The sequence below is a fragment of the Triticum urartu genome, chromosome 7A, assembly GCF_056163025.1.
Source record: "Triticum urartu cultivar PI428250 chromosome 7A, HENAU_Tu73, whole genome shotgun sequence".
NCBI classification, from domain to species: domain Eukaryota; kingdom Viridiplantae; phylum Streptophyta; class Magnoliopsida; order Poales; family Poaceae; genus Triticum; species Triticum urartu.
Genome location: NC_141879.1, coordinates 486,294,906 through 486,310,498, shown reverse-complemented (window position 1 = coordinate 486,310,498; position 15,593 = coordinate 486,294,906). Strand labels below are relative to the sequence as shown.

Genomic DNA, 15,593 nt, shown 5'->3' with positions numbered 1-15,593 from the left:
TGACAATTAATTTCAAATGGAGTTTCAATTCACTCATTTCGACGGTTAATTCCAAACATGGGGAGTAGTATCACTCATGTAACTAGATAAATAAAGCTGAAAGCTCGAAGCAACCAGGCTCCAACAAGATATAAAATAACTTAATCACATATTCCATAGGTGGATCTCCAAACTGTTGCGCCCAAAGTTCATGGATCCTCTGTCCTCCATACAAATGCTATTTAAGCTACGCAAACAACTTAATAGTACATATGCGGAAGATCAATATAAGTCTGCGGCACACGGGAGCGCGCGCTCCTGGTTTTTAAAATATGTTATAAACGTATTTTGAAATGTTAAAAAATTTCAAACAAAAATTTGGCGCGTACATCTCGATATTGTACATGCTCACAAAATCGTTTCGCGAAAAACCGGCAAGTTATGTGTAACGTGTAAAAAAGACAAAATCTGGTGTTAAAAAGTGCTTTTCACAAGACATATTTTTGTCTTTTTTACACAAGCCACAGAAAATGACGATTTTCTTCAAAACTTGACATGCACAGATATAATGTCAAGATGTATGCACCAAATTTTTGTCTCGGATTTTTTCACACTTTGAAGTATTTTTTCTGGTGGCAGGAGCGCGCGCTCCGCTCCCGTGTGCCAAAGCGAATTTCTGCGCAATAGTATATATAAGTTGACCGAATTTGTAATTTTCATAAGTCAATTTTAAGGGAGAAGGAACGGTTAAAGAAGGGGGGAAACAGGAGTAAGAAGAAAGAAAGAAAGACAATATATAAGTCTTACTGTGTTGACAAAATTCCAAACAACTGAATAAAATCGCTCTTTACGTGCCAACGCAAGTATACAATGATGTAGTGATGTGAGCTTCATATGGAGAAATTGACATGACAAAGGAAATACTAGTTAGCTAACTAGGGTTGATCAATCCTGAGTTCCAAATCCCATTACTGAAATTACATATATATGTTGATGTATTGTAAGTATATTTGTATATATCATCCTATGCCCTAGAATCAAAGTGGAAACTAATTAGCCACATGTAAAAATGGCAAGTAGTCGTCAAACATACATACTCCGTCGTATGATCAAATTGTCAACAATTAATCATCAGTCAAGATAATCTGGATCCTCCGGCTCAAATATTATGTCGTTAAGTGTTCTTGGAGGAGCTCGAATTGGCTGCCGGCGGCGGCGTCATTGTCTGGCCGTGGAAGAGCTGTGGCGCCGTGGACGGCAGCAAGCTGCTCCACAGGTTCCAGTCGATCGTCCCAGCAGCAGCCGCCAGCTGCTGATCCGCACTGCTACACCCACCGCTGATCTGCGAGATGTCGCCCTCGCCCTCGCCGTCGAAGGTCGGGCTCTGGAGTGGCGGCGGCAGGTCGGAGGGGAACAGCTGCACCTGCTGCTTGGACTCCGCCGCCAGAACATGCTGATCATGTGGCGGACCCCCGCCGGCGACCATCAGGCGCGCGTTAGGGTTGTCGTAGTAGTAGTAATTGGAGGCGGAGCTGTAGCTGCCGTTCATCGTCGGGTACCCGCCGCCGCCGTAGGACAGCCTGTGCTGCTGGCTGGTCACCGGCTTCACGAACGCGCGGCACACCACCCACCCTTCCTCCTGAACGATCAAATCAGCCCACAAAATTAATTAGCACTGCAATTGAACAACAAAATTCGTTGCATGCATGCATGGAGATGAATCTTGAATCTGCATGGATGGAGATTTGCATGCCTGTGTGGGCGCGTGCTCGTTGGACTGGAGGCGGTACTCATGGATGATCCAGTCGGTCTTGCGGCCGTTGGGGGCGCGGCCGCGGTAGAAGACAAGCGTCTTTCTCATGCCGATCACGGCCGCGGGAGACGACGAGGACGAGGAGAGCACCGGCTTGTCCCTCCCGGTGGCCTTCCAGAAGCCGGCGGCCGTGGCGCGGTTGGTGCGCGTGCCGCTGGGGTACTTGCGGTCCTTGTAGCTAAAGAAGTAGTACTCCGTCGTCGGATCTTCCTGCCCTCCTCCGCCGCCGCCGTACTTGCCGCACCTCTCTGCCATCAACCAACACACACAGCTCGGTCAGCCTCCATTAACCGCTGCAAAAGCAAACCATCGAGCTCTACAGGGTCGGCGATCGAAGTGGCGAACGAATTACGTACCTTGAAGATCCCACGGCTCGATCCGGTAGAGGTCGACCTCCTGGATGATGTCGAGGTCGATCTTGTGGGAGGAGACCTTCCGGGCGAGGTAGTAGCCGACGAGCTCCTCCTCCGTGGGGTGGAACCTGAACCCCGGGGGCACCGTGTTGCAAGAGGACTCCTCCATTGCCAGACCACCCCGATCCCTCGATCAGACGACGATGCTAGCGCTCTGCTCTAGAACATGCAAAAGCTAGCGGGTTCAGGTCTGAGCGAGCATGTGCATGTGTATCTGAATGGGCCAGGCAGGGAGAGAAAAGGTCCTAGAAATAGGGAGGCATGCACTGCACTCCTCATGCAATGGGATTCAGGATGGCATAGCACGCCGACCTAATTAGTTGTTGCACCACACCTAAAGGAGTCGTACCCGTACATACAATACAATACAATACAGACAGACAGACATCATTCTTTTAGGAGAAAAATCTAGGTACTGGCTATCTAGACAATCCGTGTATTGTACAGTACTGTACCACCTAATAGCTACTATTTCGGTTTCGGACATGAGACATGGACTGGTCAGTTAATTAGGACGGCAGGCTCGATCAGCTTGTGCCATACCAAAGCAGGAACGGAATTTAGTGCAAATCCAAAGTGGTACTAGTTTTTGGACGGTGTGTGTAGTGAAGTGAAGCTTTTTGGAAGGTAGAGAGAGGGTCTCCTATAGCTAGCTAGCTTGGAGTGCACTTCAGGGCTGATCTCACTCACATCCACCATCCAGATATACTAGCAGATAGTACTGACCCTTCTCTGTCACCTACAGCCTTCAGGACCTCCCACATAACATAATACCTGTACCAATAAAAAGGGACTATGTATGGCTGCCATGCATACACCGCAGGTTGATGGATCGGACATGAGATATGAGATATGATTATGACAGATGTTGCAACAAACGATCAGACCATGACTATAACAAAACAAAGGCATGTTTTGTACTTATTGGGTATATATATTTAAGCTCGTCGAATTAAGATACTCGTTGATGCTTGGCCTGGTTGCTGGAGGAGCTTTTAAAAAAAAATGAACTAGAGGAGCTTGTGAGAGACAGATGTGGTCAAGAACTTGAACCTGATGTAAACATGAGGTCCGCATGTTACAGGCACGCGTGGAGCGGAGATCTGCAACTAGCAGCTACAGCGCGTGTAGAATCTATCTATCTATCTAAAGAGAGACAGAGATCGATGGAGAGAGAGAAGCTTGCTTAGTCGGTTAATAAGTCGTCAACAAGCGACCACCCCCACCATCATTGTGAAAGGGACGCACATTTTTCCCAGTTGAGAGTTGAGCAAATTTGAGTGTACATATATATGTGCAAGCAATTACCTTTTCCCGAAAAGGAAGGGGGTTGTGTTCTAACCCAAGCCACCCCCGCTCTCCCCTCATCACCATCCTACCTATTGCCCCGATTTTTCTTGGGCCGTGGTGTTGCAAGGGTCGTGCCAACTTTGGGGATCTATGGGTTGTGCCGTCCTCGGCAGTGTAATATATTTGTGCTTAATGAATTACAGTTTTGCTAAAGCACATCTAGATGTGCCATAAGTATTGCATATCTAAGTCATATGTTATTGATTTTACATTAAGATTCGTGTGAATATTTTCTTTCTTTTTTTTATACTTGATTCACTCACTTAGATGTGCAATAACTAGAGCACATCTAGATGTGCCCTAGACACACCCAAATGAATTACATGCATCTCCCGCGCTCTCGTTCATGGTTTGAAAAAAGAGAGATAAGGGAGTGCTCTTGGCCTCTACAACCGTTTTTATTGAAATTGTTTATTACGAAATATCAAAGTCATGCAGTTACTATTTGTTTTCTTTTTCCTTCTCTATCTATATTGGAAAGCTAGGGAGCGAACGTTTCGATTTTGTGCTCAGGGCGCGATGTTTTATAGGGAGGAGATGAGCAGTGGATAAGTAGGCAAGGAAAAGGAAGGGGCTGACAAATAAGGTGGAGGGTCAATAGCGATGCCAACGTCGCAGAGCTTGATCAGGAGACAACGGTAGATCAAAGGAGAAAGACAGAAGGGGGGAGGGGAGCACAAGGGACGAGGAAAGGAGGGGTTCATGAATGGACTCCACGCAACATCAACTCAAACCAAATCACTATATATGTCCCAACCAAACTGCCGTCTCAAGTAACTGAAAAAAACTAAAACAATCAGAGAACAAATGAAACCGAGGTATTGGAGAGCTAGACCATCAATCAAAATCAAGGACCAATTAACCTGCAGTCATCCAAATAACATTCATCCAAAGCAATGCATATACGATGAACTTGGCTCCTGCAGCCATCCAAATAACATTCAGAGCTCCCTACACAAACATATCCCTTAAATTTGACGAACAGCAGCTAATACATGTGTAAAACCGTGTGCTTCGGTACCAGAGACGAAAAGCTAGACCATCAATCAAAATCAAGGACTAATTAATCTTCCACTTTACTGTTCCAATCAAACTTCTCCGTTAGATCAGCAGCTTAATCGCCTACCGCACAACAGATCCGCAGTTCAAGGGCATGTCAGCAGCATCACTCCTGCTTGCTGCGGGCCTCACGAGCGCGGTGCTTGAGCTCGGCCCTTTTCCACCTTACCATCAGCATGCAGAGTGTCACAAGGGTGTTCACCTGCAGAACAAGCGCACAGCAAACGCACAGGAGGCAGTTGCGCATAAGCAAAGCGGAAGGGGATGCAGACTGACACCAGTGAATGAGACGGCAGGCGATGCGCTTACCAGAATAAGTATCGTAATCAGAAGCAGGGGGCCAGACCACATGACCGAGATGAAGAGGCCTTGGGGATCAAAGTAATTCTGGCTTGAGAAGCTCTTCCAGTTTTGTCCTAGGAACGTGTTTAGTTTCTCGGCAAGGAATACACCAGAAACTGCAATGAGTCGAGTACATCAGGTAAGCAAAGGGGGTAATCTAGCGTATTACAAAAGCTATTGCTTTGCTGGCGCTTTGCCTCTAAATCCCGACTTGCATTGGAATGGAAAGAGGAAACATTATCTCTCAATGTCAAGGTTACATTTACTAATTACTTGTTGAAATATTCAAACTACTTGTGTGGTTAAATTTTACACCGATGTAAAATAACAGGCACAATAGCAAAGAAGGTGAAGGTCTTCTCATCTCACGTACAGTACACATTTAGAAACCGGAGAGAAAAACGCTACACTGAAACCTCGCTGACATGATTAAACCAACATTTATGAAGAAGTTGGAAGTTGCCAGTGCCGCTGCAAATTAGATAAGCTTTACAGAGTTGACATGTGCAGTGTGATTATTTTGACGGTTTCAAGGCGACACAATACATAAAACTGCTAAGCTCAGCAATCATAAAAAAATATCGATACTTTATGGTCGGTATAGCATGACATTCGGAACTAGTATGACATGAATGATGTACACATTCTACAAAACTAGCTAACGGTACTAGGAGTCTGAAGGCCAAATAAATGAACAATGATAGGAAAGTAATACTCACATGTTAAGGCTGACAAGATAAGTTGGAAATTGATGTTCCTCCTGGAGATGATGGTTACCAGTAGCAGAATGGCATGGAAACTTATCATGCCGATCAACCAAGGTTCCTGAAGACACAGATGGAGCAGATTAGTCAAGGTAAGAACAGGGACGACGATTACTCATCAGATGAGGCGAAGTTGATTATTTTTACACAATAAAACATGAACCGACATGCAGCGGTCGATTCAAGAAAACAATGGTATATGACTACACAGAACTACAGAAGTACTAGTTACTGAGTATCATGTGGTAAACCATCAACATGGAAGCTCCGAAATTGGAGTAATCACAAGCGGCATTATGTAACTTGCACCCTGTTGCGGACTTCATTCTTAGATGCACAGCGGTGTTGTTCCATTGATTTACTAGTTCACAGGAATGAGGAGGCAGTGGAATCGCGCGGAGATGAACCACATGAAATTGTTCGTCCTACATAGCATAACTACCCAGACAATCGCTGCCTCTCAAGAGAGATCCAGGCGAGGCCGGCGGTGAAAAATCACAGCGTCCGTTGGATTTAGTCGGCAACGAGCACACTGACGTCGGCGGTTGCGGCAGCGGCTTCTGCTTCCCGGTGGACTAAATCCTAGGGTCAAGCGAGCGAAGCAGGGGGTGAGGGAGAAAAGACGCACCTTCCAGTCGACGGCGTGGAAGAAGCCGACGAAAGTGTCGACGGCGGGGCCGAACCCGCCGCGGAGCTCGGTGGAGACGCGGCCGAAGAGCTCCGCCACCACGTCGGCGTGCTCGTTCAGCGCCGAACGCACCTCCTCGACCGCTCGCCCAACCGCCGCCGCCGCTGGGGAGGAGGAGGACGCCGCCATCTCGTCTCGTGATCTGATCTCCTCCTGCACTGCTCTCCTCCTTTCTCTGCAAGAGACGCAAAGGCAAAAGGCCGTTCCCTCTGCTAATTCGGGACCACACGTCAGTGACTTTAAACGCTGGAAACACTTGGGCCGAGTTCTTCCTTAACTGGGCTGGGCTTGTTTAAGCATCTCGTGCCCATTCTGCTTGCACCTCGTTTGATTTCCTTCCCTCAAAAAAGAAACCTCGTTTGATTTCCAATAATCGAATACGATTCAATCAATTTCATTCAAAATCTAATTCCACTAGAATTTCAACTTTAAAATTAAAAATAAATATTATATGTAATACCATATTTTTATTGATGTTGCAAAAATGCAAACTAGTTAATTTGTAAAATTTTGGTATCTAGAATTTTAATCCCTTGTACACAATTTAAAAAGTTGCTCCAAACTAGTTGGAACTTGACCAGCATTATCCACGTGGAAAGGAGGTACATTGATCTTATTTGGAGACCGAACCATGCCAGAGTGTCTCGGCAAGCTATGTACTCATTGGATCCAGTTTGTGCTCCACTGAGGAGGAGAGGATGACGAGCACGTGTGGGCACCAATGCGCCCTTTGATTTCGCCAATGCCACCGGGCTGGGAGCGTCCTCTAGCGGCAACAGCGACGCAGGGGTTGGGCGGATGTGGAAGGCCGCCGAGCAGCGACGAGGGGTGCGGCTTGATGGCGAACCACGTGCGGGCGGGCAACACCGCTGGCGAGGGCGTTGTCCAAGCTGTTAAAACTGCAAGTGTTTTCGCAATGTGGGAGAAAAGTGTGAAGGAGGCGTTTAGGTCGCGATAAGGATAGCGGTGAAGTGGCGCCCCATGCAAATGCGTGGCAATCGCTCAACGCGATGGACGCAACCTGATTATTAGTCGATTGAAGCCAATTATTTTTCTTTTCGTAAACTTTTGGTTTCACAAAAAATTCGAGGTATGGCATGGGACACGTCCAACATATGCGTAGGCCTGATAAGTGTGTGAGAGTGAGACTCATGAACTAATTTTTTTCCAAATTTTTACAATAGAAATCTGTTTAGACTTCGTTTGATGTAGACACTGTGCTCAAGGAACTGGAGTGGGGTCCATTACCAAATCAATCATGATATTGAAGTGGGCTTCAATTCGAATTAGTGTGCTTGTTTCCATGGCATGTGAAACTGTAAATTGAACCGGAAACAAATATCATTTCCAAGGAATGTAATGTCACTCCTCTTGCCTTTGGTGCATTCTTCCTTTTAGGGCCAGATGTTTGCCCAACATGAAGCAAAGGATAATTGGTATTGTCTAAGTCATAATGCGGAGCTACTTGACCATCATGAATGTGTTTTAAAAGATGCATCACAATGAAACAACCAAGGTAGTCAGATTACGGACTCGACTCATAAAATCCTATGATGTCACGACTCTACAGAAGCATGTCGATTCGAGACCCACTATGAATCTGGATCAGGTAGAATCTATGTTGAGTCGTGATCCAAATCATAGAATCCCGTACAAAATTGCAGAATCCCAACTATGCTATGGACTATATCCGATGCTACTAATTTATTTAAGTCATTTTTAAATTCTAGCAGAATAGTATGCCATGATCCAAACCATTTTTCACATGCCTCATGGCCCTTTATTCCCTTCCCAAGCCTAAATAGACCGAAACTAAGAATTGACGTGACGCCAAGGTTGATTGTAGAAGAAAAGCAAGACTCTTGAAGTTTAAGTACTGCGGGTTAGCTATACAAGTGATTGGCTATTCATAAACTCTAAAAAAATCTTTTAAGTAAATTTCATGCATTGAAGATTTAAATTTTCTATATATTTCCTCTCATGTGTGTTACATACATGCAAGTTAGATAGTAGGTTAGCCATGAAAAGAAGTGGAATACAAGTACCATTGATGTGTACGGTTTTTGCTCTACATTCGGTGTTAAGAATCTATAGAATATATATAAATTTTTGGCGTAGGTATAAATTTTTTTACTATTTGAGTATTTCTAGTAGACTCCTCAGTTTCACAACTTGATACTATGAATCGATTTTGTCTAAGGAAAAACGGTCCGACTCCGAATTCTAACTCTGACTACCTTGAAAACAACCATCCTAAAATTGATCTAAAAATGCACATGAAAAAACATGTGTATCTAGGTCCGAAATTTCATCAAACATGACGAGGGCATGCCCAGTATCGGTGATTCCTGACATTCTCCGTGACCGTTGGAGTTGTGGTGACTCGTAAGCCGTGTCCTCGACGTCGTCCTCCTGGCCTCTTTCGTCCGTGTCCGGACATCAGACATGCCCAACCATTATGTGGCCGAAACGATGTCGGGTACAATCATGGACGAGTGTAGGTACCTTCTCGCCGGCGAGGCAGATGACATGTGCAGCAAAGTCGAGGTCTATGGCCTCCTTCAACGCAACTCCCTTCACTGCTACTATGCGGACGCTTCGCTCCCTTCGGGCGATGGTCTCCGCCTTTCTCACGAGGGTTGGGGCCCCCACGAACTCCGTCGAGCCATCGTCCATGGTGGTGGTGTTAGTCGTCGACATTTGGCACGGGGGTGAAAACGTGGAGCAAGGGTGAAGGAGGGTAACAACTCGAAGGTTGGAAAGGAAGGACGAACACGGGAGGGCAGTGGATTTGATGGGCCTTATCATTTTGGAGGAACTTGAAGTATGTCTAGCCTATCGGGTACGGCATGATGATAACTTCTATGACAGTCACAAATCCACCTCACATATGAACCGCGTTTGAGGATGCTGGACAGGCCAGACATATGGTCTGACTTTAGGGTTTCAGTTGACGTATGAGCTGACTTTATGGTTTCGTTGAATGATGTTTTCTAGTCCAGACGATGCCGGGAGTCTCCGGACTGTCCGCCCGAACATTTAGGTAGAAATGGGTCCGGTTGTGGATGCTCTGATAGATGCCCACACGTGTGTGAATTTCCTCCCACACCTCCCATCAGCTCGCCGCTGGCCTGAATGTTCCGGATGAGACGATAGATAATACCGCGTCGGTGGCTTCGTTCGACAACGCTTGTGATCAATTCAGAGCCGCAAAAATCATCAGCGTCATAAACATACCACGAAGCCGACGTGAGGCAAAAGAAGAAAAACCCATTGGACGAAACCAGAAGAGGAGAAGTGCAACAAGATTCTTGCAGGGCCACCAGTGACAGACATCTAGCTAGCTGGAGCGGCACACAGATTAATCCCTAGAGGCACCGCCGCCGCCGCTGGTTCTGGATCCAGGACGAGGATGCCGACAGCCATGGTAAAATAGTTAAAAATCCCCACGGATAGAGATGGATGGGCGGAAAACATTACACACTGAAAAATCGGATCGAGCGGGGCACCAAACCTGCGATTTCAATTCCCAATCTCGACTTCTCCTCTGCCCCTCCCTCCGCCTGTCCCCCCCCCCCCCACTGAATTCGCCGTCAATCTCGCCACCTATGCGTAATCCCACGGCCGGTTCCCCCCGTCCCGCCCCTCCCATGGCAGCCGACGTCTCCATCCTTCTGGTCTCCTCACAGCCGCGCGCCCAGTAACACCGCCGATTCTCGCCCCCTTCGTCTTCTCTGTTTCCAGGTGAAAAATCCCTCCTTTTTAAAGATTAGATTCGAAAGCCAGGCTAAATTTGGTCAAGTTTTTGTAGCCGAGTCGCGAGATGCCACCGCTATTAGTTTCTTTTCAGCTCAATTCCAGCTAAAAGTGCCATCCTTTGGCCGAATTGCTTTTCTCTCTAAGTTATTGGGTGCTGATTTCACACCCACGGATTGATAGGATTCTGTTCTTCTCCGCATAATTTTGGAGTCTACCGAGGTTTTGGGGCAGGTTGCGTCCTCCCATGAAAACATCTTCTTTTGTCTAATAAATAAATTTTAGAGGTTTCTCCTTTGTGTGCTACATTTGAATGAATGCTATAAAAGATATGTACAGTTACTGGTTATTAGTTTGATGGCTCATTTTTTGGAATGCAATTGCAGGGCTAGTAGAGGATCGGTGCTTTGGAGCGAGAGAGTGTTGTCTCACAGGTTTTGAGTTCTCATTTGGCGGGTCGGTGTTTGCTCTTCTCTTGGTTGGCACCAAAGGAAAGGAGGTCTGACAAGATGAACCGTGCAAGAAGAGGAGGGAGATCATTTTCCCTCTGGTTATGTGCAGTGGTTTGTCTCATGGCTCAGCCGGGAGCTTGCAGTGTGGTGCTGATGGCGAATAACACAACCTTGTCTTTCAGTGATGTCGAGGCAACATTTAGTGAGTGCTATAATAAATTAACCAATTCCCCTCTGTTTCAGTACCAATCAATTATCAACTCACTACTATTTCGTTTCGTTGTTACTGTACATTTGTTTTTATTATCCTGAATCCATAATTCGAGTCATCACTGATGAATGGACTGATTGCTTGTCGTGCGTCCTGGTAGTTAGACTAGTATTTGGCAGTGCTGCTTTTATTACCTCTTGTATGGCAATTTGCACATGCTTTATAATGTTATTACCTCTTGTATGGCAATTTCCACATGCTTTATAATGTGCAAAGCTAAGTTAAAGAAGAACTTATTGGTATTTCAACATTTTGCAGCTCCAGAAGTGAAAGGTTCAGGTTTAAACGGTGTAATTTACACCGTCGAACCTCTTGATGCTTGCAGTCCTCTGACAAAGAAAGCAGTCGAAGGGCCTGCATCACCATTTGCATTGATTTTAAGAGGCGGCTGCCAATTTGATGATAAAGTCAGAAATGCTCAGGATGCCGGATTCAAGGCTGTGATAGTATATGATAACAAAGACCACGGTGTCCTTGTTTCAAGTAATGTTCCTTGACTTCTCCTTTTGGTCCTGACATTATTTGTTTTTCTTTTAGTCTGTATATCTTTAATAACGTGTCGCTCATGATCACCGCATATAAGATGGGTGATTCATGATGCTTTGGTAGCTAAACATTAGAGAGGTCAGAGGAATAACAAGTAGGTATACAAATATCTGATCCTGTATCATGAAATTTAAATGGTTAGACGCACCTGTGACCTTTTTCAGACTACACCTCGCTAAGAAAAAAAGAAGCAGAAATCAATTGTAAACTTGATCTGGCATAAAAATGTTATGACAATTGACATGTGTTTTTTTCAATAGCCTTTTGTTTTCTCCAATATTATCTATTCTGTGCACATATTTTCAACAGTATTTAACTAGGAAGTGTTAACAGTGGCTGGAAGCTCATCCGGTATCGACATATATGCGGTCTTCATCTCTAAGACGTCAGGAGAGGTGTTGAAACTATATTCAGGTCAAAGTGATGCTCAGGTGTGGATAATATCAACGCGTGATAACTCAGCTTTGTCAATCATGGCAATATCTTTCACAGCACTGCTTGCTATGTCTGCTGTTCTGGCCACTTGTTTCTTTGTGAGAAGACACCAGATGAGAAGGGACAGGGCTCGAATACCTGCAGCACGAGAATTTCATGGAATGAGCAGTCAGTTAGTCAAGGCAATGCCGAGTCTTATTTTTACAAAAGTCCAGGAAGACAATTGTACTTCGTCAACATGTGCCATTTGCTTGGAAGACTACAGTGTTGGTGAAAAGATAAGGGTGCTGCCTTGTCGTCACAGTATGTTCTTCTCACATTTAAATATCACAATTATTTTCTAGTTATTGCATAATAGGATCTGATGGTCTGAGATCTCGATGCCTGTGCAATTTATGTACAACCAGATTAATCTGTCTACTAGTCATTGCTGATTTGAAGTTGGGAATTAGAATATACTTGCTGCATTACTACCAGAATAGTAGCAAGAGAATGGTGTCATTGATCAAAACTTACATCATAATCACAATAACTCCACGTAATATCCCTTTGTATGTTTGATACAAACTCAATTGAATATGGTCTTGCTAGATTTCATTTGTTTCCTGGTCGCTTAATGTAGATAAATCTACACTACGAATTCTACACTATAGATCTGAAAATTAAGTATTGCAGTGCTACCGAACCCTCTGTTATGTGAAGCTTTTTTTTTCAACCAGTGCACTGATACTTGGCTGTTTCATCTTACAGAGTTCCATGCTGCTTGCGTGGACCTGTGGCTCACATCATGGAGGACATTCTGCCCTGTATGCAAGCGAGATGCAAATGCTGGAATGTCAAATCTCCCTCCATCAGAGTCTACCCCTTTGCTTTCTTCTGCTATTCCCTTACCAGCTGAATCGACAGCTTTGTCTTCTTTTCGTTCAATGGTAGCAGCATCTCCTCCAAGGACAATAAGCCGGCATCCTTCATGGCAGTCCATGTCCCGCACTAACTCCAATTCCAGTATCCTCCACACCCGTAACCCATGCAGATGTTTTTCCAACTCACCTGCTATCAGTACAAGTAGGAGCAGTGTAGACCTTGCAAACATGTCATCGCCATGGTCTAACACTCCGCACCTTGCATCCGCGCACTCCCTGGGTGGAGGGCATTTTTCTCCGCCGATCAGCATCGGATACACATCACCACATGTCTCCCCTTTCGGCTACAGATTCTCTGGACAGTTTGTAGGTTCACCCCACATCCCCCGTTCTGAGAACGGGCCTCCAAGTTATTATCCTGGCTCTTCAGGGCAGCAGTACCCTTACCTGAGGCATCGCACAGAGTCAGGGTCAAGCTTATTTACCATGGTGCCCCAGTCGCCACAACAGATCCTGCTGCAGGATGGTGGCGACTCGGCAACGAGTCTATCAGCTTCAGCATCGACCCAGTCGCTCCGTCAGGCCTACCTGCAGCATTGCCCTGATTCTGATGTGAGCTTATCTGCTGCAACATCGGCTCAGTCGCTGCCAGGGTGCTGATTGCCCTTACAGGTTCACCATTGAAGTCCAGTTAGACCTGTTACAATAGAATAAGCTCTCCATGAGGCGTTCAGCGGCGGCCACCATTGTGAAGCGGATTTGAATGAGCAATAGGAAGCTGCCTGGGTAGAGCCGGTGACCTTTAATCTGACCAACTAGCAAGGATTGTCTTGAGGCGTGTGTGCTACTGATGATGCCAGGAGTGTATATTATTGCAGTTTAATAGGGATCTACTGTTAGTTGCAGTCAGAAATGCCTTGTGCTAGTAAGATGACGTATATATTCTGTTCATGAATGCTTCAGAGAAATATATTAATCTTGTTCGTTCTCACTCTGGTTTGAAGGGTTTACCAGTGCCTATGGCGGACCTGTAATCATGTTTATACTGCTTGTATGTTTTTTGTTATTGGTTTTTGGTCTGGCTTTTAGTTATTTGTTCTGGGTCTGGTTTTTGGTTGCCTTCGCATACATAAAGAACGCAATGCAGTACAAAATACAACTAGAGAAGTATATACCGCAGAAGAAGAGGTACACCTAAGACTGTAAAAAGATATAAAATAGAAAAAGAGATTGGGGCAACCGAAGCTTCCCCCGCCTACAGAGATCACTTCCAAGAAGAAGAGCCCGTACTTCAATTAGTAGAGAATTGTTCAAATCCTAGTTGTAATCCTTTTTGAAATCCATGTTGAAATCTTAGATCAAATCGTTGTTGAAAGAAAAACTTTCATTGGTGTGGGGAATGAAGATGTCTTCTAGCCATTGATGAACAATTCCCACATGGATTTCTTGAGGCAGCCAATATGGCGATTCTGACTTTGCACTTTGCCTCGACGGCCTGCACAATGCATATGGAACGCGCCATATGCAAGGCTACTATTATGGCAACTCTACTAGAGTTGCTCTAAGCATGTCGGTTTTCCTTAAAAAAGAAAAAAAAAGGGGGGGGGGGGGGCTACTAGAGTTGCTCTTAGCGTGTCAGTTTTCCTAAAAAAAGGAGTTGGGGGGGCAGCTAGACTCGGTTTATCTTTTCGGTTTAGGATAGTTTTCTGATAGCTGTCATGTATGTTTTGTGGTGTGCAGTGGGCGTGGTCCGTGCTGCCTCAGGGTGGCTCAGTTGTGGAGATGGTCACTTGTGCACTGGCCCGGGGCCCATTCGCTCCATCGATGGAGCTAGGTCGCCACGGTATCCGGCAACGGAGCGGAAGCAAAAAGTGGTGTGGCGGGCCGAGGGTGGATGGGGACGGTCCTAGTGGTGGCATGGGTGCTCAGGCATTTGTGATGGCTGTAGAATTCAGTTGTGGTGGTGTTATGCCTATGTGTGGACTTGCCTCCAAGATGTCATCATGGCTCGATCAAAGACTCAAATTTGGCGGCCATGGTCTGCTACTCTTAGTGTGATGCAGGAAATGTCTCACTTTCAATTGGCAGTGGCTTGGCCCTTGGGGCTTGGGTAGGTGGAAGGCTTAGGTATCTAGGCAAAAACCTTGTTTTTCGATGGGGATCGATTGGTACCGACGATGATGGTGGTGGCACCCTCTTCCTTTGGAGCACCTGAAGGTGTCTCCTCTTCACTAGACCTTGATTAGCCGTTTCTAGGTTTGTCATTGTGGCTTTTGATGTGGTCGGCTTTTTCCCAATGCTTACAGTCTTCGATGAGGTTTTACGCCGGTGATGATAATGTCTACATGCTTCATTTTTCTTTTTTGAAGGTGTCTACAAAGAGCTTGTTTATTTCTCTTTGGGTTGTGGCATGTTAACTAGGATGTTAATTTTATCCATGGGTTTTAATATCCAGGCATGTGTACGATGTTTTATCGAAAGACAAAATCATGGGTAACCTGGTTAGTCATGGGTCGGAGTATGGATAGTACTTCTTGTGCATGGGTTGGAGCATGGATAGTACTTCTTGCCCATGGCTCGCCCAATTAATATTTAAATAAGTAAATAAATATTTCTTTATTACATGTGCTTTGTGGACCACAGAAGATGTATAACACACATAATTGTATACTCTAATTCCTAATTGTAATACCCTGTAGTTGTGGTATAAGTAATTCGTTAAGCTTATTTTCTATTCCATGGCTTACCCATGGTTTAGGAAATTCAGAAACATAATTTAAATATATCATTACATTTTTAAATTCCTAACCTTTTCTTCATAATTATGAACATTTACTAAAACATTGAAGATTTTTCAAATAA

General features: G+C 45.2%; 3 protein-coding genes across 3 annotated transcripts; 1 reads left to right on the top strand and 2 right to left on the bottom strand.

Moving 5' to 3' along the window:
- Window positions 1–920: 920 nt before the first annotated feature.
- LOC125522033 (NAC domain-containing protein 105) lies at window positions 921–2,487 on the bottom strand. Its single transcript, XM_048687101.2, has 3 exons — window positions 2,149–2,487; window positions 1,733–2,040; window positions 921–1,618 (listed from the first exon to the last, which is right to left on the bottom strand). The coding sequence occupies exons 1-3, from the start codon at window positions 2,312–2,314 to the stop codon at window positions 1,154–1,156; spliced, it is 939 nt and encodes a 312-aa protein (XP_048543058.1). The 5' UTR covers window positions 2,315–2,487; the 3' UTR covers window positions 921–1,153.
- Window positions 2,488–4,392: 1,905 nt separating this feature from the next.
- On the bottom strand, window positions 4,393–6,629 carry LOC125523970 (uncharacterized). Its single transcript, XM_048689039.2, has 4 exons — window positions 6,349–6,629; window positions 5,676–5,781; window positions 4,924–5,072; window positions 4,393–4,816 (listed from the first exon to the last, which is right to left on the bottom strand). The coding sequence occupies exons 1-4, from the start codon at window positions 6,535–6,537 to the stop codon at window positions 4,721–4,723; spliced, it is 540 nt and encodes a 179-aa protein (XP_048544996.1). The 5' UTR covers window positions 6,538–6,629; the 3' UTR covers window positions 4,393–4,720.
- Window positions 6,630–9,733: 3,104 nt separating this feature from the next.
- Window positions 9,734–13,722, top strand: LOC125519708 (receptor homology region, transmembrane domain- and RING domain-containing protein 2). Its single transcript, XM_048684448.2, has 5 exons — window positions 9,734–10,152; window positions 10,551–10,818; window positions 11,146–11,370; window positions 11,767–12,171; window positions 12,619–13,722. Exons 2-5 carry the CDS (start codon window positions 10,674–10,676, stop codon window positions 13,389–13,391), a joined length of 1,548 nt encoding a protein of 515 aa, XP_048540405.1. The 5' UTR covers window positions 9,734–10,152; window positions 10,551–10,673; the 3' UTR covers window positions 13,392–13,722.
- Window positions 13,723–15,593: the final 1,871 nt, after the last annotated feature.